At 56.6% G+C, this 25,885-nt stretch overlaps 1 protein-coding gene across 1 annotated transcript in view; it reads right to left on the reverse strand.

The window, feature by feature from the left end:
- The window catches only part of LOC129527796 (SH3 domain-containing kinase-binding protein 1-like), an 83,150-nt gene extending 58,990 nt beyond the window's left edge, over positions 1–24,160 (reverse strand). Inside the window, exon 1 of the mRNA XM_063699816.1 lies at positions 23,946–24,160. Coding sequence (XP_063555886.1) covers positions 23,946–24,057 — 112 coding nt within the window. The 5' untranslated portion in view covers positions 24,058–24,160. The remainder of the gene's footprint in view (positions 1–23,945) is intronic.
- Between the last annotated feature and the right edge of the window lie 1,725 nt (positions 24,161–25,885).

Genomic DNA, 25,885 nt, shown 5'->3' on the forward strand with positions numbered 1-25,885 from the left:
GCCGTGACCCTAAAACAACCCTAACTTTCGGCCCTGGCCCTAGACCCTAAAACAATCCTAAACCTGGGCCCTGGCCCTGACCCTAAAACAACCCTAAGCCTGAGCCCTGGACTTAAAACAACCCTAACCCTGGGCCCAGGCCCTGACCCTAAAACAACCCTAACCCTGGGCCCTGGCCCTGACCCTAAAACAACCCTAACCCTGGGCCCTGGCCCTGACCCTAAAACAACCCTAACCCTGGGCCCTGACCTTAAAACAAGCCTAACCCTGGGCCCTGACCCTAAAACAACCCTAACCCTGGGCCCTGACCCTAAAACAACCCTAACCCTGGGCCCTGACCCTAAAACATCCCTAACCCTGGGCCCTGACCCTAAAACAACAATAAACCTGGGCCCTGACCGTAAAACAACCCTAACCCTGGGCCCTTAACCTAAAACAACCCTAACCCTGGGCCCTGGACCTGACCCTAAAACAACCCTAACCCTGGGGCCTGACCCTAAAACAACCCTAAACCTGGGCCCCGACCCTAAAACAACCCTAACCCTGGTCCCTGACCCTGAAACAACCGTAACCCTGGGCCCTGACCATAAAACAACCCTAATCCTGGGCCCTGACCCTAAAACAACCCTAACCCTGGGCCCTGACCCTAAAACAACCCTAATCCTGGGCCCTGACCCTAAAACAACCTTAACCCTGGGCCCTGACCCTAACACAAGCCTAACCCTGGGCCCAGACCCTAAAACAACCCTAACCCTGGGCCCTGACCCTAAAACAAACCTAAACCTGGGCCCTGGCCCTGACCCTAAAACAACACTAACCCTTGGCCCTGGCCCTGGACCTAAAACAACCCTAACCCTGGGCCCTGGCCCTGAACCTAAAACAACCCTAACCCTGGGCCCTGACCCTAAAACAAGCATAACCCTGGGCCTGACACTAAAACAACCCTAACCCTGGACCCTGACCCTAAAACAAACCAAGCCCTGGGCCCTGACCCGAAAACAACCCTAACCCTGGGCCCCGACCCTAAAACAACCCTAACCCTGGGCCCTGGCCCTAAAACAACCCTAACCCTGGGCCCTGGCCCTGACCCTAAAACAACCCTAACCCTCGGCCCTGACCCTAAAACAAGCCTAATCCTGGGCCCTGACCCTAAAACAACCCTAAACCTGGGCCCTGACCCTAAAACAAACCTAACCCTGGGCCCTGACCCTAAAACATCCCTAACCCTGGGCCCTGACCCTAAAACAACACTAAACCTGGGCCCTCACCCTAAAACAACCCTAACCCTGGGCCCTTACCCTAAAACAACCCTAAATCTGGGCCCTGACCCTAAAACAACCCTAACCCTGGGCCCTGACCCTAAAACAACCCTAACCCTGGGCCCTGACCCTGAAACAACCATAACCCTGGGCCCTGACCGTGAAACAACCCTAATCCTGGGCCCTGACCCTAAAACAAGCCTAACCCTGGGCCCTGACCCTAACACAAGCCTAACCCTGGGCCCTGACCCTAAAACAACCCTACCCCTGGGCCCTGACCCTAAAATAAACCTAAACCTGGGCCCTGACCCTAAAACAACCCTAATCCTGTGCCCTGACCCTAAAACAACCCTAACCCTGGGCCCTGACCCTAACACAAGCCTTACCCTGGGCCCTGACCCTAAAACAACCCTAACCCTGGGCCCTGGCCCTGAACCTAAAACAACCCTAACCCTGGGCCCTGGCCCTGAACCTAAAACAACCCTAACCCTGGCACTGACCCTAAAACAACCATAACCCTGGGCCTGACCCTAAAACAACCCTAACCTTGGGCCCTGACCCTGACCCTAAAACAACCCTAACCCTGGGCCCTGACCCTAAAACAACCCTAACCCTGGGCCCTGACCCTAAAACAACCCTAACCCTGGGCCCTGACCCTGAAACAACCGTAACCCTGGGCCCTGACCCTAAAACAACCCTAATCCTGGGCCCTGACCCTAAAACAATCCTAACCCTGGGCCCTGACACTAACACAAGCCTAACCCTGGGCCCTGACCCTAAAACAACCCTAACCCTGGGCCCTGACCCTAAAACAAACCTAACCCTGGGCCCTGACCCTAAAACAACCCTAACCCTGGGCCCTCACCATAAAACAACCCTAACCCTGGGCCCTGGACCTCACCCTACAAAAACCTTAACCCTCGGCCCTGTCCCTGACCCTAAAACAACCATACACCTGGGCCCTGGCCCTGACCCGAAAACAACCCTATCCCTGGTCCCTGGACGTCACCCTACAAAAACCCTAACCCTGGGCCCTTGCCCTGACCCTAAAACAACCCTAACCCTGGGCCCTGGCCCTGACCCAAAAACAACCCAACCCCTGGGCCGTGGCCCTGACCCAAAAACAACCCTAACCCTGGGCTCTGGCCCTGACCCTAAAACAAGCCTAACCCTGGGTCCTGGCCCTCACCCTAAAACAACCCTAACCCTGGGCCCTGGCCGTGACCCTAAAACAACCCTAAACCTGGGCCCTGGCCCTGACCCTAAAACAACCCTAACCCTGGGTCCTGGCCCTGACCCTAAAACAACCCTAACTTTCGGCCCTGGCCCTAGACCCTAAAACAACCCTAACCCTGGGCCCTGACCCTGAAACAACCGTAACCCTGGGCCCTGACCCTAAAACAAACCTAATCCTGGGCCCTGACCCTAAAACAACCCTAACCCTGGGCCCTGACCCTAACACAAGCCTAACCCTGGGCCCTGACCCTAAAACAACCCTAACCCTGGGCCCTGACCCTAAAACAAACCAAAACCTAGGCCCTCACCCTAAAACAACCCTAACCCTGGGCCCTGACCCTCAAACAAGCCTAACCCTGGGCCCTGACACTAAAACAACCCAAACCCTGGGCCCTGACCCTAAAACAACCCTATCCCTGGGCCCTGACCCTAAAACATCCCTAACCCTGGGCCCTGACCCTAAAACAACACTAAACCTGGGCCCTGACCCTAAAACAACCATAACCCTGGGCCCTTACGCTAAAACAACCCTAACACTGGGCCCTGGCCTTGACCCTAAAACAACCCTAACCCTGGGCCCTGACCCTAAAACAACCCTAACCCTGGGCCCTGACCCTAAAACAACCCTAACCCTGGGCCCTGACCCTGAAACAACCGTAACCCAGGGCCCTGACCCTAAAACAACCCTAATCCTAGGCCCTGACCCTAAAACAACCCTAACCCAGGGCCCTGACCCTAACACAAGCCTAACCCTGGGCCCTGACCCTAAAACAACCCTAACCCTGGGCCCTGACCCTAAAACAAACCTAACCCTGGGCCCTGACCCTAAAACAACCCTAACCCTGGGCCCTCACCATAAAACAACCCTAACCCTGGGCCCTGGACCTCACCCTACAAAAACCCTAACCCTCGGCCCTGTCCCTGACCCTAAAACAACCATACACCTGGGCCCTGGCCCTGACCCGAAAACAACCCTATCCCTGGGCCCTGGACGTCACCCTACAAAAACCCTAACCCTGGGCCCTTGCCCTGACCCTAAAACAACCCTAACCCTGGGCCCTGGCCCTGACCCAAAAACAACCCAACCCCTGGGCCGTGGCCCTGACCCAAAAACAACCCTAACCCTGGGCTCTGGCCCTGACCCTAAAACAAGCCTAACCCTGGGCCCTGGCCCTCACCCTAAAACAACCCTAAACCTGGGCCCTGGCCGTGACCCTAAAACAACCCTAAACCTGGGCCCTGGCCCTGACCCTAAAACAACCCTAACCCTGGGTCCTGGCCCTGACCCTAAAACAACCCTAACTTTCTGCCCCGGCCCTAGACCCTAAAACATCCCTAACCCTGGGCCCTGACCCTGAAACAACCGTAACCCTGGGCCCTGACCCTAAAACAAACCTAATCCTGGGCCCTGACCCTAAAACAACCCTAACCCTGGGCCCTGACCCTAACACAAGCCTAACCCTGGGCCCTGACCCTAAAACAACCCTAACCCTGGGCCCTGACCCTAAAACAAACCAAAACCTAGGCCCTGACCCTAAAACAACCCTAACCCTGGGCCCTGACCCTCAAACAAGCCTAACCCTGGGCCCTGACACTAAAACAACCCAAACCCTGGGCCCTGACCCTAAAACAACCCTATCCCTGGGCCCTGACCCTAAAACATCCCTAACCCTGGGCCCTGACCCTAAAACAACACTAAACCTGGGCCCTGACCCTAAAACAACCATAACCCTGGGCCCTTACGCTAAAACAACCCTAACACTGGGCCCTGGCCTTGACCCTAAAACAACCCTAACCCTGGGCCCTGACCCTAAAACAACCCTAACCCTGGGCCCTGACCCTAAAACAACCCTAACCCTGGGCCCTGACCCTGAAACAACCGTAACCCAGGGCCCTGACCCTAAAACAACCCTAATCCTAGGCCCTGACCCTAAAACAACCCTAACCCAGGGCCCTGACCCTAACACAAGCCTAACCCTGGGCCCTGACCCTGAAACAACCCTAACCCTGGGCCCTGACCCTAAAACAACCCTAACCCTGGGCCCTGACCCTAAAACAAACCTAAACCTGGGCCCTGACCCTAAAACAACCCTAACCCTGGGCCCTGACCCTAAAACAACCCTAACCCTGGGCCCTGACCCAAAAACAACCCAACCCCTGGGCCGTGGCCCTGACCCAAAAACAACCCTACCCTGGGCTCTGGCCCTGACCCTAAAACAAGCCTAATCCTGGGCCCTGGCCCTCACCCTAAAACAACCCTAGCCCTGGGCCCTGGACCTCACCCTACAAAAACCCTAACCCTGGGCCCTAGCCCAGACCCTAAAACAACCCTAACCCTGGGCCCTCGCCCTGAGCCAAAAACAACCCAACCACTGGGCAGTGGCCCTGACCCAAAAACAACCCTAACCCTGGGCTCTGCCCCTGAACCTAAAACAAGCCTAACCCTGGGCCCTGGCCCTCACCCTAAAACAACCCTAACCCTGGGCCCTGGCCGTGACCCTAAAACAACCCTAAACCTGGGCCCTGGCCCTGACCCTAAAACAAGCCTAACCCTGGGCCCTGGCCCTGACCCTAAAACAACCCCAACCCTGGGTCCTGGCCCTGACCCTAAAACAACCCTAACTTTCGGCCATGGCCGTAGACCCTAAAACAACCCTAACCCTGGGCCCTGAACCTGACCCTAAAACAACCCTAAGCCTGAGCCCTGGACTTAAAACAACCCTAACCCTGGGCCCAGGCCCTGACCCTAAAACAACCCTAACCCTGGGCACTGGCCCTGACCCTAAAACAACCCTAACCCTGGGCCCTGGCCCTGAACCTAAAACAACACTAAACTTGGGCCCTCGCCCTTACCCTAAAACAACCCTAACCCTGGGCCCTGACCCTAAAACAACCCTAACCCTGGGCCCTGACCCTAAAACAACCCTAACCCTGGGCCCTGGCCCTGACCCTAAAACAACCCTAACCCTGGGCCCTGGCCCTGACCCTAAAACAACCCTAACCCTGGGCCCTGGCCCTGAACCTAAAACAACCCTAACCCTGGGCCCTGAGCCTAAAACAAGCATAACCCTGGACCTGACCCTAAAACAACCCTAACCCTGGGCCCTGACCCTAAAACAAACCTAGCCCTGGGCCCTGACCCGAAAGTAACCCTAACCCTGGGCCCCGACCCTAAAACAACCCTAACCCTGGGCCCTGGCCCTAAAACAACCCTAACCCTGGGCCCTGGCCCTGACCCTAAAACAACCCTAACCCTGGGACCTGACCTTAAAACAAGCCTAACCCTGGGCCCTCACCCTAAAACAACCCTACCCCTGGGCCCTGACCCTAAAACAACCCTAACCCTGGGCCCTGACCCTAAAACATCCCTAACCCAGGGCCCTGACCATAAAACAACACTAAACCTGGGCCCTGACCGTAAAACAACCCTAACCCTGGGCCCTGGCCCTCACCCTAAAACAACCCTAACCCTGGGCCCTGGCCCTGACCCTAAAACAACCCTAACCCTGGGCCCTGGCCCTGACCCTAAAACAACCCTAACCCTGGGTCCTGGCCCTGACCCTAAAACAACCCTAACACTCCGCCCTGGCCCTAGACCCTAAAACAACCCTAACCCTGGGCCCTGGCCCTGACCCTAAAACAACCCTAACCCTGGGCCCTGGCCTTAAAACAACCCTAATCCTGGGCCCATGCCCTGATCCTAAAACAACCCTAACCCTGGGCCCTGGCCCTGACCCTAAAACAACCCTCACCCTGGGCCTTGGCCCTGACCCTAAAACAACCCTAACCCTGGCCAATGGCCCTGACCCTAAACCAAACCTAACCATGGGCCCTGACCCTAAAACCCTAACCCTGGGCCCTAACCCTAAAACCCTAACCCTAGGCCCTGACCCTAAAACCCTAACCCTGGGCCCTGACCCATAACCCTACTAACCCTTGGCCCTGACCCTAAAACCCTACTAACCCTGGGTCCTGACCCTAAAACCCTACTAACTCTAGGCCCTGACCCTAAAACCCTAACCCTGGGCCCTGACCCTAAAACCCTAACCCTGGGCCCTGACCCTAAAACCCTAACCCTGGGCCCTGAGCCTAAAACCCTAACCCTGGACCCTGGCCCTGAGCCTAAAACCCTAACCCTGGGCCCTGGCCCTGACCCTAAAACAAGCCTTACCCTGGGCCCTGGCCCTCACCCTAAAACAACCCTAATCCTGGGCCCTGGCCGTGACCCTAAAACAACCCTAAACCTGGGCCCTGGCCCTGACCCTAAAACAACCCTAACCCTGGGCCCTGGCCCTGACCCTAAAACAACCCTAACCCTGGGTCCTGGCCCTGACCCTAAAACAACCCTAACTTTCGGCCCTGGCCCTAGACCCTAAAACAACCCTAACCCTGGGCCCTGGCCCTGACCCTAAAACAACCCTAAGCCTGAGCCCTGGACTTAAAACAACCCTAACCCTGGGCCCAGGCCCTGACCCTAAAACAACCCTAATCCTGGGCCCTGGCCCTGACCCTAAAACAACCCTAACCCTGGGCCCTGGCCCTGACCCTAAAACAACCCTATCCCTGGGCCCTGGCCCTGACCCTAAAAAAACCCTAACCCTGGGCCCTCGCCCTGACCCTAAAAGAACCCTAGTCCTGGGCCCTGGCCCTGACCCTAAAACAACCCTACCCCTGGCCCATGGCCCTGACCCTAAACCAAACCTAACCCTGGGCCCTGACCCTAAAACCCTAACCCTGGGCCCTAACCCTAAAACCCTAACCCTGGGCCTTGACCCTAAAACCCTAACCCTGGGCCCTGACCCTTAACCCTACTAACACTGGGCCCTGACCCTAAAACCCTACTAACCCTGGGCCCTGACCCTAAAACCCTACTAACTCTGGGCCCTGACCCTAAAACCCTAACCCTGGGCCCTGACCCTAAAACCCTAACCCTGGGCCCTGACCCTTAAACAACCCTAACCCTGGGCCCTGGCCCTGACCCTAAAACAACCCTAACCCTGGGCCCTGGCCCTGACCCTAAAACAACCCTAACCGTGGCCCCTGGCCCTGAACCTAAAACAAACCTAACCCAGGGCCCTGACCCTAAAACAAGCATAACACTGGGCCTGACCCTAAAACAACCCTAACCCTGGGACCTGACCCTAAAACTAACCTACCCCTGGGCCCTGACCCGAAAAGAACCCTAACCCTGGGCCCCGACCCTAAAACAACCCTAACCCTGAGCCCTGGCCCTAAAACAACCCTAAACCTGGGCCCTGGCCCTGACCCTAAAACAACCCTAACCCTGGGCCCTGACCCTAAAACAACCCTAAACCTGGGCCCTGACCCTAAAACAAGCATAACCCTGGGCCTGACCCTAAAACAACCCTAACCCTGGGCCCTGACCCTAAAACAGACCTAGCCCTGGGCCCTGACCCGTAAACAACCCTAACCCTGGGCCCCGACCCTAAAACAACCCTAACCCTGGGCCCTGGCCCTAAAACAACCCTAACCATGGGCCCTGGCCACGACCCTAAAACAACCCTAACCCTGGGCCCTGACCCTAAAACAAGCCTAACCCTGGGCCCTGACCCTAAAACAACCCTAACCCTGGGCCCTGACCCTAAAACAACCCTAACCCTGGGCCCTGACCCTAAAACAAACCTAAACCTGGGCCCTGACCCTGAAACAACCATAACCCTGGGCCCTGACCCTAAAACAACCCTAATCCTGGGCCCTGACCCTAAAACAACCCTAACCCTGGGCCCTGACCCTAACACAAGCCTAACCCTGGGCCCTGACCCTAAAACAACCCTAACCCTGGGCCCTGACCCTAAAACAAACCTAAACCTGGGCCCTGACCCTAAAACAACCCTAACCCTGGGCCCTGGCCCTGAACCTAAAACAACCCTAACCCTGGGCCCTGACCCTAAAACAAGCATAACCCTGGGCCTGACCCTAAAACAAACCTAACCCTGGGCCCTGACCCTAAAACAGACCTAGCCCTGGGCCCTGACCCTAAAACAACCCTAATCCTGGGCCCTGACCCTTAAACAACCCTAACCCTGGGCCCTGACCCTAACACAAGCCTAACCCTGGGCCCTGACCCTAAAACAACCCTAACCCTGGGCCCTGACCCTAAAACACACCTAAACCTGGGCCCTGACCCTAAAACAACCCTAACCCTGGGCCCTGACCCTAAAACAACCCTAACCCTGGGCCCTGACCCTAAAACAACCCTAACCCTGGGCCCTCACCATAAAACAACCCTAACCCTGGGCCCTGGACCTCACCCTACAAAAACCCTAACCCTCGTCCCTGGCCCTGACCCTAAAACAACCATACACCTGGGCCCTGGCCCTGACCCGAAAACAACCCTAACCCTGGGCACTGGACCTCACCCTACAAAAACCCTAACCCTGGGCCCTAGCCCTGACCCTAAAACATCCTTAACCCTGGGACCTGGCCCTGACCCAAAAACAACCCAACCCCTGGGCCGTGGCCCTGACCCAAAAACAACCCTAACCCTGGGCTCTGGCGCTGACCCTAAAACCAGCCTAACCCTGGGCCCTGGACCTCACCCTAAAACAACCCTAACCCTGGGCCCTGGCCATGACCCTAAAACAACCCTAAACCTGGGCCCTGGCCCTGACCCTAAAACATCCCTAACCCTGGGCCCTGGCCCTGACACTAAAACAACCCTAACCCTGGGCCCTCGCCCTGACCCTAAAAGAACCCTAATCCTGGGCCCTGGCCCTGACCCTAAAACAACCCTAACCCTGGCCCATGGCCCTGACCCTAAGCCAAACCTAACCCTGGACCGTGACCCTAAAACCCTAACCCTGGGCCCTAACCCTAAAACCCTAACCCTGGGCGCTGACCCTAAAACCCTAACCCTGGGCCCTGACCCTTAACCCTACTAACACTGGGCCCTGACCCTAAAACCCTACTAACCCTGGGCCCTGACCCTAAAACCCTACTAACTCTGGGCCCTGACCCTAAAACCCTAACCCTGGGCCCTGGCCCTAAAACCCTAACCCTGGGCCCTGACCCTAAAACCTAAACCCTGGGCCCTGACCCTAAAACCCTAACCCTGGCCCTGAGCCTAAAATCCTAACCCTGGGCCCTGGCCAAGAGCCTAAAACCCTAAACCTGGGCCCTGGCCCTGACCCTAAAACCCTAACCGTGGGCCCTGACCCTAAAACAAGCATAACCCTGGGCCCTGACCCTAAAACAACCCTAACCCTGGGCCCTGACCCTAAAACAACCCTAACCCTGGGCCCTGACCCTAAAACAACCCTAACCCTGGGCCCTGACCCTAAAACAACCCTAACCCTGGGCCCTGACCCTAAAACAACCCTAACCCTGGGCCCTGGCCCTGACCCTAAAACAACCCTAACCCTGGGCCCTGACCCTAAAACAACCCTAAACCTGGGCCCTGGCCCTGACCCTAAAACAACCCTAACCCTGGGCCCTGTCCCTGAACCTAAAACAACCCTAACCCTGGGCCCTGGCCCTGAACCTAAAACAACCCTAACCCTGGGCCCTGACCCTAAAACAAGCATAACCCTGGGCCTGACCCTAAAACAACCCTAACCCTGGGCCCTGACCCTAAAACAGACCTAGCCCTGGGCCCTGACCCGTAAACAACCCTAACCCTGGGCCCCGACCCTAAAACAACCCTAACCCTGGGCCCTGGCCCTAAAACAACCCTAACCCTGGGCCCTGGCCACGACCCTAAAACAACCCTAACCCTGGGCCCTGACCCTAAAACAAGACTAACCCTGGGCCCTGACCCTAAAACAACCCTAACCCTGGGCCCTGACCCTAAAACAACCCTAACCCTGGGCCCTGACCCTAAAACAAACCTAAACCTGGGCCCTGACCCTGAAACAACCGTAACCCTGGGCCCTGACCCTAAAACAACCCTAATCCTGGGCCCTGACCCTAAAACAACCCTAACCCTGGGCCCTGACCCTAACACAAGCCTAACCCTGTGCCCTGACCCTAAAACAACCCTAACCCTGGGCCCTGACCCTAAAACAAACCTAAACCTGGGCCCTGACCCTAAAACAACCCTAACCCTGGGCCCTGACCCTAAAACAACCCTAACCGTGGGCCCTGACCCTAAAACAACCCTAACCCTGGGCCCTCACCATAAAACAACCCTAACCCTGGGCCCTGGACCTCACCCTACAAAAACCCTAACCCTCGTCCCTGGCCCTGACCCTAAAACAACCATACACCTGGGCCCTGGCCCTGACCCGAAAACAACCCTAACCCTGGGCACTGGACCTCACCCTACAAAAACCCTAACCCTGGGCCCTAGCCCTGACCCTAAAACATCCCTAACCCTGGGACCTGGCCCTGACCCAAAAACAACCCAACCCCTGGGCCGTGGCCCTGACCCAAAAACAACCCTAACCCTGGGTTCTGGCCCTGACCCTAAAACAAGCCTAACCCTGGGCCCTGGACCTCACCCTAAAACAACCCTAACCCTGGGCCCTGGCCGTGACCCTAAAACAACCCTAAACCTGGGCCCTGGCCCTGACCCTAAAACATCCCTAACCCTGGGCCCTCGCCCTGACCCTAAAAGAACCCTAATCCTGGGCCCTGGCCCTGACCCTAAAATAACCCTAACCCTGGCCCATGGCCCTGACCCTAAACCAAACCTAACCCTGGACCGTGACCCTAAAACCCTAACCCTGGGCCCTAACCCTAAAACCCTAACCCTGGGCGCTGACCCTAAAACCCTAACCCTGGGCCCTGACCCTTAACCCTACTAACACTGGGCCCTGACCCTAAAACCCTACTAACCCTGGGCCCTGACCCTAAAACCCTACTAACTCTGGGCCCTGACCCTAAAACCCTAACCCTGGGCCCTGGCCCTAAAACCCTAACCCTGGGCCCTGACCCTAAAACCTAAACCCTGGGCCCTGACCCTAAAACCCTAACCCTGGCCCTGAGCCTAAAATCCTAACCCTGGGCCCTGGCCAAGAGCCTAAAACCCTAAACCTCGGCCCTGGCCCTGACCCTAAAACCCTAACCGTGGGCCCAGACCCTAAAACAAGCATAACCCTGGGCCCTGACCCTAAAACAACCCTAACCCTGGGCCCTGACCCTAAAACAACCCTAACCCTGGGCCCTGACCCTAAAACAACCCTAACCCTGGGCCCTGACCCTAAAACAACCCTAACCCTGGGCCCTGACCCTAAAACAACCCTAACCCTGGGCCCTGACCCTAAAACAACCCTAACCCTGGGCCCTGGCCCTGACCCTAAAACAACCCTAACCCTGGGCCCTGACCCTAAAACAACCCTAACCCTGGGCACTGACCCTAAAACAACCCTAACCCTGAACCCTGACAATAAAACAACCCTGTCCCTGGGCCCTACCCCTAAAACAACCGTAACCCTGGGCCCTGACCCTAAAACAAGCCTAACCCTGGGCCCTGACTCTAAAACAACCCTTACCCTGGGCCCTGACCCTAAAACAAACCTAACCCTGGGCCCTGACCCTAAAACAACCCTAACCCTGGGCGCTGACCCTAAAACAACCCTAACCCTGAGCCCTGACCCTAAAACAACCCTAACCCTGGGCCCTGGCCCTGACCCTAAAACAACCCTAACCCTGGGCCCTGGCCCTGACCCTAAAACAACCCTAACCCTCGGCCCTGGCCCTGAACCTAAAACAACCCTAACCCTGGGCCCTGACCCTAAAACAAGCATAACCCTGGGCCTGACCCTAAAACAACCCTAACCCTGGACCCTGACCCTAAAACAAACCTAGCCCTGGGCCCTGACCCGAAAACAACCCTAACCCTGGGCCCCGACCCTAAAACAACCCTAACCCTGGGCACTGGCCCTAAAACAACCCTAAACCTGGGCCCTGGCCCTGACCCTAAAACAACCCTAACCCTGGGCCCTGGCCCTGACCCTAAAACAACCCTACACCTGGGCCCTGGCCCTGACCCAAAAACAACCCTAACCCTGGGCCCTGGCCCTCACCCTACAAAAACCCTAACCCTGGGCCCTGGCCCTGACCCTAAAACAACGCTAACCCTGGGCCCTAGCCCTGACCATAGAACAACCCTAACCCTGGGCCCTGGCCCTCACCCTAAAACAACCCTAACCCTGGGCCCTGGCCCTGACCCTAAAACAACCCTAACCCTGGGCCCTGGCCCTGACCCTAAAACAACCCTAACCCTGGGTCCTGGCCCTGACCCTAAAACAACCCTAACACTCCGCCCTGGCCCTAGACCCTAAAACAACCCTAACCCTGGGCCCTGGCCCTGACCCTAAAACAACCCTAACCCTGGGCCCTGGCCTTAAAACAACCCTAATCCTGGGCCCATGCCCTGATCCTAAAACAACCCTAACCCTGGGCCCTGGCCCTGACCCTAAAACAACCCTAACCCTGGGCCTTGGCCCTGACCCTAAAACAACCCTAACCCTGGCCAATGGCCCTGACCCTAAACCAAACCTAACCATGGGCCCTGACCCTAAAACCCTAACCCTGGGCCCTAACCCTAAAACCCTAACCCTAGGCCCTGACCCTAAAACCCTAACCCTGGGCCCTGACCCATAACCCTACTAACCCTTGGCCCTGACCCTAAAACCCTACTAACCCTGGGTCCTGACCCTAAAACCCTACTAACTCTAGGCCCTGACCCTAAAACCCTAACCCTGGGCCCTGACCCTAAAACCCTAACCCTGGGCCCTGACCCTAAAACCCTAACCCTGGGCCCTGAGCCTAAAACCCTAACCCTGGACCCTGGCCCTGAGCCTAAAACCCTAACCCTGGGCCCTGGCCCTGACCCTAAAACAAGCCTTACCCTGGGCCCTGGCCCTCACCCTAAAACAACCCTAATCCTGGGCCCTAGCCCTGACCCTAAAACATCCTTAACCCTGGGACCTGGCCCTGACCCTAAAACATCCTTAACCCTGGGACCTGGCCCTGACCCAAAAACAACCCAACCCCTGGGCCGTGGCCCTGACCCAAAAACAACCCTAACCCTGGGCTCTGGCGCTGACCCTAAAACCAGCCTAACCCTGGGCCCTGGACCTCACCCTAAAACAACCCTAACCCTGGGCCCTGGCCGTGACCCTAAAACAACCCTAAACCTGGGCCCTGGCCCTGACCCTAAAACATCCCTAACCCTGGGCCCTGGCCCTGACACTAAAACAACCCTAACCCTGGGCCCTCGCCCTGACCCTAAAAGAACCCTAATCCTGGGCCCTGGCCCTGACCCTAAAACAACCCTAACCCTGGCCCATGGCCCTGACCCTAAGCCAAACCTAACCCTGGACCGTGACCCTAAAACCCTAACCCTGGGCCCTAACCCTAAAACCCTAACCCTGGGCGCTGACCCTAAAACCCTAACCCTGGGCCCTGACCCTTAACCCTACTAACACTGGGCCCTGACCCTAAAACCCTACTAACCCTGGGCCCTGACCCTAAAACCCTACTAACTCTGGGCCCTGACCCTAAAACCCTAACCCTGGGCCCTGGCCCTAAAACCCTAACCCTGGGCCCTGACCCTAAAACCTAAACCCTGGGCCCTGACCCTAAAACCCTAACCCTGGCCCTGAGCCTAAAATCCTAACCCTGGGCCCTGGCCAAGAGCCTAAAACCCTAAACCTGGGCCCTGGCCCTGACCCTAAAACCCTAACCGTGGGCCCTGACCCTAAAACAAGCATAACCCTGGGCCCTGACCCTAAAACAACCCTAACCCTGGGCCCTGACCCTAAAACAACCCTAACCCTGGGCCCTGACCCTAAAACAACCCTAACCCTGGGCCCTGACCCTAAAACAACCCTAACCCTGGGCCCTGACCCTAAAACAACCCTAACCCTGGGCCCTGGCCCTGACCCTAAAACAACCCTAACCCTGGGCCCTGACCCTAAAACAACCCTAAACCTGGGCCCTGGCCCTGACCCTAAAACAACCCTAACCCTGGGCCCTGTCCCTGAACCTAAAACAACCCTAACCCTGGGCCCTGGCCCTGAACCTAAAACAACCCTAACCCTGGGCCCTGACCCTAAAACAAGCATAACCCTGGGCCTGACCCTAAAACAACCCTAACCCTGGGCCCTGACCCTAAAACAGACCTAGCCCTGGGCCCTGACCCGTAAACAACCCTAACCCTGGGCCCCGACCCTAAAACAACCCTAACCCTGGGCCCTGGCCCTAAAACAACCCTAACCCTGGGCCCTGGCCACGACCCTAAAACAACCCTAACCCTGGGCCCTGACCCTAAAACAAGACTAACCCTGGGCCCTGACCCTAAAACAACCCTAACCCTGGGCCCTGACCCTAAAACAACCCTAACCCTGGGCCCTGACCCTAAAACAAACCTAAACCTGGGCCCTGACCCTGAAACAACCGTAACCCTGGGCCCTGACCCTAAAACAACCCTAATCCTGGGCCCTGACCCTAAAACAACCCTAACCCTGGGCCCTGACCCTAACACAAGCCTAACCCTGTGCCCTGACCCTAAAACAACCCTAACCCTGGGCCCTGACCCTAAAACAAACCTAAACCTGGGCCCTGACCCTAAAACAACCCTAACCCTGGGCCCTGACCCTAAAACAACCCTAACCGTGGGCCCTGACCCTAAAACAACCCTAACCCTGGGCCCTCACCATAAAACAACCCTAACCCTGGGCCCTGGACCTCACCCTACAAAAACCCTAACCCTCGTCCCTGGCCCTGACCCTAAAACAACCATACACCTGGGCCCTGGCCCTGACCCGAAAACAACCCTAACCCTGGGCACTGGACCTCACCCTACAAAAACCCTAACCCTGGGCCCTAGCCCTGACCCTAAAACATCCCTAACCCTGGGACCTGGCCCTGACCCAAAAACAACCCAACCCCTGGGCCGTGGCCCTGACCCAAAAACAACCCTAACCCTGGGTTCTGGCCCTGACCCTAAAACAAGCCTAACCCTGGGCCCTGGACCTCACCCTAAAACAACCCTAACCCTGGGCCCTGGCCGTGACCCTAAAACAACCCTAAACCTGGGCCCTGGCCCTGACCCTAAAACATCCCTAACCCTGGGCCCTCGCCCTGACCCTAAAAGAACCCTAATCCTGGGCCCTGGCCCTGACCCTAAAATAACCCTAACCCTGGCCCATGGCCCTGACCCTAAACCAAACCTAACCCTGGACCGTGACCCTAAAACCCTAACCCTGGGCCCTAACCCTAAAACCCTAACCCTGGGCGCTGACCCTAAAACCCTAACCCTGGGCCCTGACCCTTAACCCTACTAACACTGGGCCCTGACCCTAAAACCCTACTAACCCTGGGCCCTGACCCTAAAACCCTACTAACTCTGGGCCCTGACCCTAAAACCCTAACCCTGGGCCCTGGCCCTAAAACCCTAACCCTGGGCCCTGACCCTAAAACCTAAACCCTGGGCCCTGACCCTAAAACCCTAACCCTGGCCCTGAGCCTAAAATCCTAACCCTGGGCCCTGGCCAAGAGCCTAAAACCCTAAACCTCGGCCCTGGCCCTGACCCTAAAACCCTAACCGTGGGCCCAGACCCTAAAACAAGCATAACCCTGGGCCCTGACCCTAAAACAACCCTAACCCTGGGCCCTGACCCTAAAACAACCCTAACCCTGGGCCCTGACCCTAAAACAACCCTAACCCTGGGCCCTGACCCTAAAACAACCCTAACCCTGGGCCCTGACCCTAAAACAACCCTAACCCTGGGCCCTGACCCTAAAACAACCCTAACCCTGGGCCCTGGCCCTGACCCTAAAACAACCCTAACCCTGGGCCCTGACCCTAAAACAACCCTAACCCTGGGCACTGACCCTAAAACAACCCTAACCCTGAACCCTGACAATAAAACAACCCTGTCCCTGGGCCCTACCCCTAAAACAACCGTAACCCTGGGCCCTGACCCTAAAACAAGCCTAACCCTGGGCCCTGACTCTAAAACAACCGTTACCCTGGGCCCTGACCCTAAAACAAACCTAACCCTGGGCCCTGACCCTAAAACAACCCTAACCCTGGGCGCTGACCCTAAAACAACCCTAACCCTGAGCCCTGACCCTAAAACAACCCTAACCCTGGGCCCTGGCCCTGACCCTAAAACAACCCTAACCCTGGGCCCTGGCCCTGACCCTAAAACAACCCTAACCCTCGGCCCTGGCCCTGAACCTAAAACAACCCTAACCCTGGGCCCTGACCCTAAAACAAGCATAACCCTGGGCCTGACCCTAAAACAACCCTAACCCTGGACCCTGACCCTAAAACAAACCTAGCCCTGGGCCCTGACCCGAAAACAACCCTAACCCTGGGCCCCGACCCTAAAACAACCCTAACCCTGGGCACTGGCCCTAAAACAACCCTAAACCTGGGCCCTGGCCCTGACCCTAAAACAACCCTAACCCTGGGCCCTGGCCCTGACCCTAAAACAACCCTACACCTGGGCCCTGGCCCTGACCCAAAAACAACCCTAACCCTGGGCCCTGGCCCTCACCCTACAAAAACCCTAACCCTGGGCCCTGGCCCTGACCCTAAAACAACGCTAACCCTGGGCCCTAGCCCTGACCATAGAACAACCCTAACCCTGGGCCCTGGCCCTCACCCTAAAACAACCCTAACCCTGGGCCCTGGCCCTGACCCTAAAACAACCCTAACCCTGGGCCCTGGCCCTGACCCTAAAACAACCCTAACCCTGGGTCCTGGCCCTGACCCTAAAACAACCCTAACACTCCGCCCTGGCCCTAGACCCTAAAACAACCCTAACCCTGGGCCCTGGCCCTGACCCTAAAACAACCCTAACCCTGGGCCCTGGCCTTAAAACAACCCTAATCCTGGGCCCATGCCCTGATCCTAAAACAACCCTAACCCTGGGCCCTGGCCCTGACCCTAAAACAACCCTAACCCTGGGCCTTGGCCCTGACCCTAAAACAACCCTAACCCTGGCCAATGGCCCTGACCCTAAACCAAACCTAACCATGGGCCCTGACCCTAAAACCCTAACCCTGGGCCCTAACCCTAAAACCCTAACCCTAGGCCCTGACCCTAAAACCCTAACCCTGGGCCCTGACCCATAACCCTACTAACCCTTGGCCCTGACCCTAAAACCCTACTAACCCTGGGTCCTGACCCTAAAACCCTACTAACTCTAGGCCCTGACCCTAAAACCCTAACCCTGGGCCCTGACCCTAAAACCCTAACCCTGGGCCCTGACCCTAAAACCCTAACCCTGGGCCCTGAGCCTAAAACCCTAACCCTGGACCCTGGCCCTGAGCCTAAAACCCTAACCCTGGGCCCTGGCCCTGACCCTAAAACAAGCCTTACCCTGGGCCCTGGCCCTCACCCTAAAACAACCCTAATCCTGGGCCCTGGCCGTGACCCTAAAACAACCCTAAACCTGGGCCCTGGCCCTGACCCTAAAACAACCCTAACCCTGGGCCCTGGCCCTGACCCTAAAACAACCCTAACCCTGGGTCCTGGCCCTGACCCTAAAACAACCCTAACTTTCGGCCCTGGCCCTAGACCCTAAAACAACCCTAACCCTGGGCCCTGGCCCTGACCCTAAAACAACCCTAAGCCTGAGCCCTGGACTTAAAACAACCCTAACCCTGGGCCCAGGCCCTGACCCTAAAACAACCCTAATCCTGGGCCCTGGCCCTGACCCTAAAACAACCCTAACCCTGGGCCCTGGCCCTGACCCTAAAACAACCCTATCCCTGGGCCCTGGCCCTGACCCTAAAAAAACCCTAACCCTGGGCCCTCGCCCTGACCCTAAAAGAACCCTAGTCCTGGGCCCTGGCCCTGACCCTAAAACAACCCTAACCCTGGCCCATGGCCTGAGCCTAAACCAAACCTAACCCTGGGCCCTGACCCTAAAACCCTAACCCTGGGCCCTAACCCTAAAACCCTAACCCTGGGCCCTGACCCTAAAACCCTAACCCTGGGCCCTGAACCTTAACCCTACTAACACTGGGCCCTGACCCTAAAACCCTACTAACCCTGGGCCCTGACCCTAAAACCCTAACCCTGGGCCCTGACCCTAAAACCTAAACCCTGGGCCCTGACCCTAAAACCCTAACCCTGGCCCTGAGCCTAAAATCCTAACCCTGGGCCCTGGCCAAGAGCCTAAAACCCTAAACCTCGGCCCTGGCCCTGACCCTAAAACCCTAACCGTGGGCCCAGACCCTAAAACAAGCATAACCCTGGGCCCTGACCCTAAAACAACCCTAACCCTGGGCCCTGACCCTAAAACAACCCTAACCCTGGGCCCTGACCCTAAAACAACCCTAACCCTGGGCCCTGACCCTAAAACAACCCTAACCCTGGGCCCTGACCCTAAAACAACCCTAACCCTGGGCCCTGACCCTAAAACAACCCTAACCCTGGGCCCTGGCCCTGACCCTAAAACAACCCTAACCCTGGGCCCTGACCCTAAAACAACCCTAACCCTGGGCACTGACCCTAAAACAACCCTAACCCTGAACCCTGACAATAAAACAACCCTGTCCCTGGGCCCTACCCCTAAAACAACCGTAACCCTGGGCCCTGACCCTAAAACAAGCCTAACCCTGGGCCCTGACTCTAAAACAACCCTTACCCTGGGCCCTGACCCTAAAACAAACCTAACCCTGGGCCCTGACCCTAAAACAACCCTAACCCTGGGCGCTGACCCTAAAACAACCCTAACCCTGAGCCCTGACCCTAAAACAACCCTAACCCTGGGCCCTGGCCCTGACCCTAAAACAACCCTAACCCTGGGCCCTGGCCCTGACCCTAAAACAACCCTAACCCTCGGCCCTGGCCCTGAACCTAAAACAACCCTAACCCTGGGCCCTGACCCTAAAACAAGCATAACCCTGGGCCTGACCCTAAAACAACCCTAACCCTGGACCCTGACCCTAAAACAAACCTAGCCCTGGGCCCTGACCCGAAAACAACCCTAACCCTGGGCCCCGACCCTAAAACAACCCTAACCCTGGGCACTGGCCCTAAAACAACCCTAAACCTGGGCCCTGGCCCTGACCCTAAAACAACCCTAACCCTGGGCCCTGGCCCTGACCCTAAAACAACCCTACACCTGGGCCCTGGCCCTGACCCAAAAACAACCCTAACCCTGGGCCCTGGCCCTCACCCTACAAAAACCCTAACCCTGGGCCCTGGCCCTGACCCTAAAACAACGCTAACCCTGGGCCCTAGCCCTGACCATAGAACAACCCTAACCCTGGGCCCTGGCCCTCACCCTAAAACAACCCTAACCCTGGGCCCTGGCCCTGACCCTAAAACAACCCTAACCCTGGGCCCTGGCCCTGACCCTAAAACAACCCTAACCCTGGGTCCTGGCCCTGACCCTAAAACAACCCTAACACTCCGCCCTGGCCCTAGACCCTAAAACAACCCTAACCCTGGGCCCTGGCCCTGACCCTAAAACAACCCTAACCCTGGGCCCTGGCCTTAAAACAACCCTAATCCTGGGCCCATGCCCTGATCCTAAAACAACCCTAACCCTGGGCCCTGGCCCTGACCCTAAAACAACCCTAACCCTGGGCCTTGGCCCTGACCCTAAAACAACCCTAACCCTGGCCAATGGCCCTGACCCTAAACCAAACCTAACCATGGGCCCTGACCCTAAAACCCTAACCCTGGGCCCTAACCCTAAAACCCTAACCCTAGGCCCTGACCCTAAAACCCTAACCCTGGGCCCTGACCCATAACCCTACTAACCCTTGGCCCTGACCCTAAAACCCTACTAACCCTGGGTCCTGACCCTAAAACCCTACTAACTCTAGGCCCTGACCCTAAAACCCTAACCCTGGGCCCTGACCCTAAAACCCTAACCCTGGGCCCTGACCCTAAAACCCTAACCCTGGGCCCTGAGCCTAAAACCCTAACCCTGGACCCTGGCCCTGAGCCTAAAACCCTAACCCTGGGCCCTGGCCCTGACCCTAAAACAAGCCTTACCCTGGGCCCTGGCCCTCACCCTAAAACAACCCTAATCCTGGGCCCTGGCCGTGACCCTAAAACAACCCTAAACCTGGGCCCTGACCCAGACCCTAAAACAACCCTAACCCTGGGCCCTGGCCCTGACCCTAAAACAACCCTAACCCTGGGTCCTGGCCCTGACCCTAAAACAACCCTAACTTTCGGCCCTGGCCCTAGACCCTAAAACAACCCTAACCCTGGGCCCTGGCCCTGACCCTAAAACAACCCTAAGCCTGAGCCCTGGACTTAAAACAACCCTAACCCTGGGCCCAGGCCCTGACCCTAAAACAACCCTAATCCTGGGCCCTGGCCCTGACCCTAAAACAACCCTAACCCTGGGCCCTGGCCCTGACCCTAAAACAACCCTATCCCTGGGCCCTGGCCCTGACCCTAAAAAAACCCTAACCCTGGGCCCTCGCCCTGACCCTAAAAGAACCCTAGTCCTGGGCCCTGGCCCTGACCCTAAAACAACCCTAACCCTGGCCCATGGCCTGAGCCTAAACCAAACCTAACCCTGGGCCCTGACCCTAAAACCCTAACCCTGGGCCCTAACCCTAAAACCCTAACCCTGGGCCCTGACCCTAAAACCCTAACCCTGGGCCCTGAACCTTAACCCTACTAACACTGGGCCCTGACCCTAAAACCCTACTAACCCTGGGCCCTGACCCTAAAACCCTACTAACTCTGGGCCCTGACCCTAAAACCCTAACCCTGGGCCCTGACCCTAAAACCTTAACCCTGGGCCCTGACCCTAAAACCTAAACCCTGGGCCCTGACCCTAAAACCCTAACCCTGGGCCCTGAGCCTAAAACCGTAACCCTGGACCCTGGCCCTGAGCCTAAAATCCTAACCCTGGGCCCTGGCCAAGAGCCTAAACCCCAAACCTGGGCCATGGCCCTGACCTTAAAACCCTAATCCTGGGCCCTGGCCCTGACCCTAAAACCCTAACCGTGGACCCTGACCCTAACACAAGCCTAACCCTGGGCCCTGACCCTAAAACAACCCTAACCCTGGGCCCTGACCCTAAAACAACCCTAACCCTGGGCCCTGACCCTAAAACAACCCTAACCCTGGGCCCTGACCCTAAAACAACCCTAACCCTGGGCACTGGCCCTGAGCATAAAACAACCCTAACCCTGGGCCCTGACCCTAAAACAACCCTAACCCTGGGCACTGACCCTAAAACAACCCTAACCCTGGGCCCTGACCCTAAAACAACCCTCACCCTGGGCCCTGACCCTAAAACAACCCTAACCCTGGGCCCTGACCCTAAAACAACCCTAACCCTGGGCCCTGACCCTAAAACAACCCTAACCCTGAGCCCTGACCCTAAAACACCCCTAACCCTGGGCCCTGACCCTAAAACAACCCTAACCCTGGGCCCTGACCCTAAAACAACCCTAACCCTGGGCCCTTACCCTAAAACAACCCTAACCCTGGGCCCTGGCCCTGACCCTAAAACAACCCTAACCCTGGGCCCTGACCCTAAAACAAGCCTAACCCTGGGCCCTGACCCTAAAACAACCCTAACCCTGGGCCCTGGCCCTGACCCCAAAACAACCCTCACCCTGGGCCCTGACCCTAAAACAACCCTAACCCTGGGCCCTCACCCTAAAACAAGCCTATCCCTGGGCCCGGACCCTAAAACAAACCTAACCCTGGGTCCTGACCCTCAAACAACCCTAACCCTGGGCCCTGACCCTAAAACAACCCTATCCCTGGGCCCTGACACTAAAACAACCCTAACCCTGGGCCCTGGACCTGACCCTAAAACAACCCTAACCCTGGCCAATGGCCCTGAGTCTAAACCAAACCTAACCCTGGGCCCTGACCCCAAAACCCTAACCCTGGGCCCTAACCCTAAAACCCTAACCCTAGGCCCTGACCCTAAAACCCTAACCCTGGGCCCTGACCCTTAACCCTACTAACCCTTGGCCCTGACCCTAAAACCCTACTAACCCTGGGCCCTGACCCTAAAACCCTACTAACTCTAGGCCCTGACCCTGAAACCCTAACCCTGGGCCCTGACCCTAAAACCCTAACCCTGGGCCCTGACCCTAAAACCCTAACCCTGGGCCCTGACCCTAAAACCCTAACCCTGGGCCCTGACCCTAAAACCCTAACCGTGGGCCCTGACCCTAAAACAAGCCTAACCCTGGGCCCTGACCCTAAAACAACCCTAACCCTGGGCCCTGACCCTAAAACAACCCTAACCCTCGGCCCTGACCCTAAAACAACCCTAACCCTGGGCCCTGACCCTAAAACAACCCTAACCCTGGGCCCTGACCCTAAAACACCCCTAACCCTGGGCCCTTACCCTAAAACAACCCTAACCCTGGGACCTGGCCCTGACCCTAAAACAACCCTAACCCTGTGCCTTGACCCTAAAACAAGCCTAACCCTCGGCCCTGACCCTAAAACAAACCTAACCCTGGGCCCTGACCCTAAAACAACCCTAACCCTGGGCCCTGACCCTAAAACAACCCTAACCCTGGGCCCTGACCCTAAAACAACCCTAACCCTGGGCCCTGACCCTAAAAAAAGCCTAACCCTGGGCCCTGACCCTAAAACAACCCTAACCCCGGGCCCTGACCCGAAAACAAACCTAACCCTGGGCCCTGACCCGAAAACAACCCTAACCCTGGGCCCTGGCCCTAAAACAACCCTAACCCTGGGCCCTGGCCCTGACCCTAAAACAACCCTAACCCTGGGCCCTGGCCCTGACCCTAAAACAACCCTAACCCTGGGCCCTGGCCCAAATTGTAATGAGGTCTGTTGGGCAAAATTCCATATAAGCATAGTATAAATTAATGAAGCAAATCGTGATAAATTAGTACGATTGACTTTCTGGAGTTTCTGACAATAAAAGTAAGGAAAATGCAGAACACAAAGACAGAGAGTAAAAAGAGAAATTAGGAAAGCATTCTACATGTTTAATAGGAAGACACTGGCCGTGTTTGTGCAGCGGCAGTATGTCGTGACATGACATACTTTGGAGAGAAGTTAACAGATGAGGAAGTTGATAAAAATCATCAGAGAAGCAAAATACTGGTAGCGACACTCAAGGAAACCACGAAATTTCCATAACTTATGTCAGCAAAGTGGGAATATTGTACAGTGTGTGTTGAAGTTCCTATACAACGTTGTTTATCTGCCGTTTGTTTGTTTGTAAGGAATGTATATACTAAAAGTTCTTCTTGCTGTCAAAAGAATATGTGTGAATAAGTCATTTTAACTTATTCTTCTGTTTTTCTTTTATCTTCCTGCCATCATCCCACAGCCTTACTTTAGAAATTTTTTCTTTAGAAAATTGAACAAGTGCTCCTTGTGGTGGCACATACCTCGAGGATGGGAGGCAGGGGTGGAAGGGTCACTTGAGGCCATTAGTTTGACACCAGCCTGGCCAACAAAGTGAGACCCCATGTCTGCAAAACAATTTAAAAATTAGCCAAGTATCGTCATGTATACCTACAGTCCCAGCTACCTCAACTTACGGAGAAAGTTCAGGGCCTGGAGAGAAGGCTGGGAGGCAGGAGCTGGGTCTAAAGAGGCCATTGTAACGATGGAGCTGTGCCTGTGGAGGCTGTTGTGAGGCAGTAGGCTCATCTGCGGAGACTGCCGTGAGGTAGGGTATGGGCCTCAATAGGCCATTGTGAGTCATGAGCTTGGTCTGTAGAGGCTGACTGGAGAGAGTTCTGGGCCTGGCGAGGCTGCCGGGAGGTAGGAGCTGGGCCAAAAGATTTAAGCACATTTACGTTTATTAGGCACTTCATTTCCATTATTACACTGGAATATATCATAAAATAATTATAGAACTCACCATCATGTAGAATCAGTGGGCGTGTTAAGCTTGTTTTCCTGAAACTGGATGGTCCCACCTGAGCGTGATGGGAGAAAGTGACAGATCAATAGGTATTAGATTCTCATAAGAACAGGGCAACCTAGATCCCTCACATGCACGGTTCACAACAGGGTGCGTTCTCCTATGAGAATCTAATGCTGCTGCTCATCTGAGAAGGTGGAGCTCAGGCGGGAATGTGAGCAAAGGGGAGTGGCTGTAAATACAGACGAAGCTTCCCTCACTCCCTCACTCGACACCACTCACCTGCTGTGTGGCTCCTTACGGCTCCATGGCTCAGGGGTTGGGGACCCCTGCTCAAGTGCATCCAAAGCGACCCTTCCCACACCAGTCTTCATAGTAGTCAAGGGCAGCAACCACTTAGCTCCCAAGGCATGTGCCTCAGCTGGCATTTCGTCACAATCAACAGTAAGAGGTGGCTTGAGTCATTGTGAGGTCACTTCCTTGAAATCACCCTAACCCTGGGCCTGACCCTAAAACCCTAACCCTGGGCCCTGACCCTAAAACCCTAACCCTGGGCCCTGAGACTAAAACCCTAACCCTGGACCCTGGCCAAGAGCCTAAAACCCTAACCCTGGGCCCTGGCCAAGAGCCTAAAACCCTAAACCTGGGCCGTGGCCCTGACCTTAAAACCCTAACCCTGGGCCCTGGCCCTGACCCTAAAACCCTAACCCTGGGCCCTGACCCTAAAACAAGCCTAACCCTGGGCCCTGACCCTAAAACAACCCTAACCCTGGGCCCTGACCCTAAAACAACCCTAACCCTGGGCCCTTACCCTAAAACAACCCTAACCCTGGGCCCTGGCCCTGACCCTAAAACAACCCTAACCCTGGGCCCTGACCCTAAAACAAGCCTAACCCTGGGCCCTGACCCTAAAACAACCATAAACCTGGGCCCTGGCCCTGACCCTAAAACAACCCTAACCCTGGGCCCTGACCCTAAAACAACCCTAACCCTGGGCCCTGACCCTAAAACAACCGTAATCCTGGGCTCTGACCCTAAAACAAGGCTAACCCTGGACCTTGACCCTGACCCTAAAACAACCCTCACCCTGGGCCCTCACCCTAAAACAACCCTAACCCTGGGCCCTGACCCTAAAACAACCCTAACCCTGGACCCTGACCCTAAAACAACCCTAACCCTGAGCCCTGACCCTAAAACACCCCTAACCCTGGGCCCTGACCCTAAAACAACCCTAACCCTGGGCCCTGACCCTAAAACAACCCTAACCCTGGGCCCTTACCCTAAAACAACCCTAACCCTGGGCCCTGGCCCTGACCCTAAAACAACCCTAACCCTGGGCCCTGACCCTAAAACAAGCCTAACCCTGGGCCCTGACCCTAAAACAACCCTAACCCTGGGCCCTGGCCCTGACCCCAAAACAACCCTCACCCTGGGCCCTGACCCTAAAACAACCCTAACCCTGGGCCCTCACCCTAAAACAAGCCTATCCCTGGGCCCGGACCCTAAAACAAACCTAACCCTGGTTCCTGACCCTCAAACAACCCTAACCCTGGGCCCTGACCCTAAAACAACCCTAACCCTGGGCCCTGGACCTGACCCTAAAACAACCCT

The sequence above is a fragment of the Gorilla gorilla genome, chromosome 18 (assembly GCF_029281585.2).
Source record: "Gorilla gorilla gorilla isolate KB3781 chromosome 18, NHGRI_mGorGor1-v2.1_pri, whole genome shotgun sequence".
NCBI lineage: Eukaryota > Metazoa > Chordata > Mammalia > Primates > Hominidae > Gorilla > Gorilla gorilla.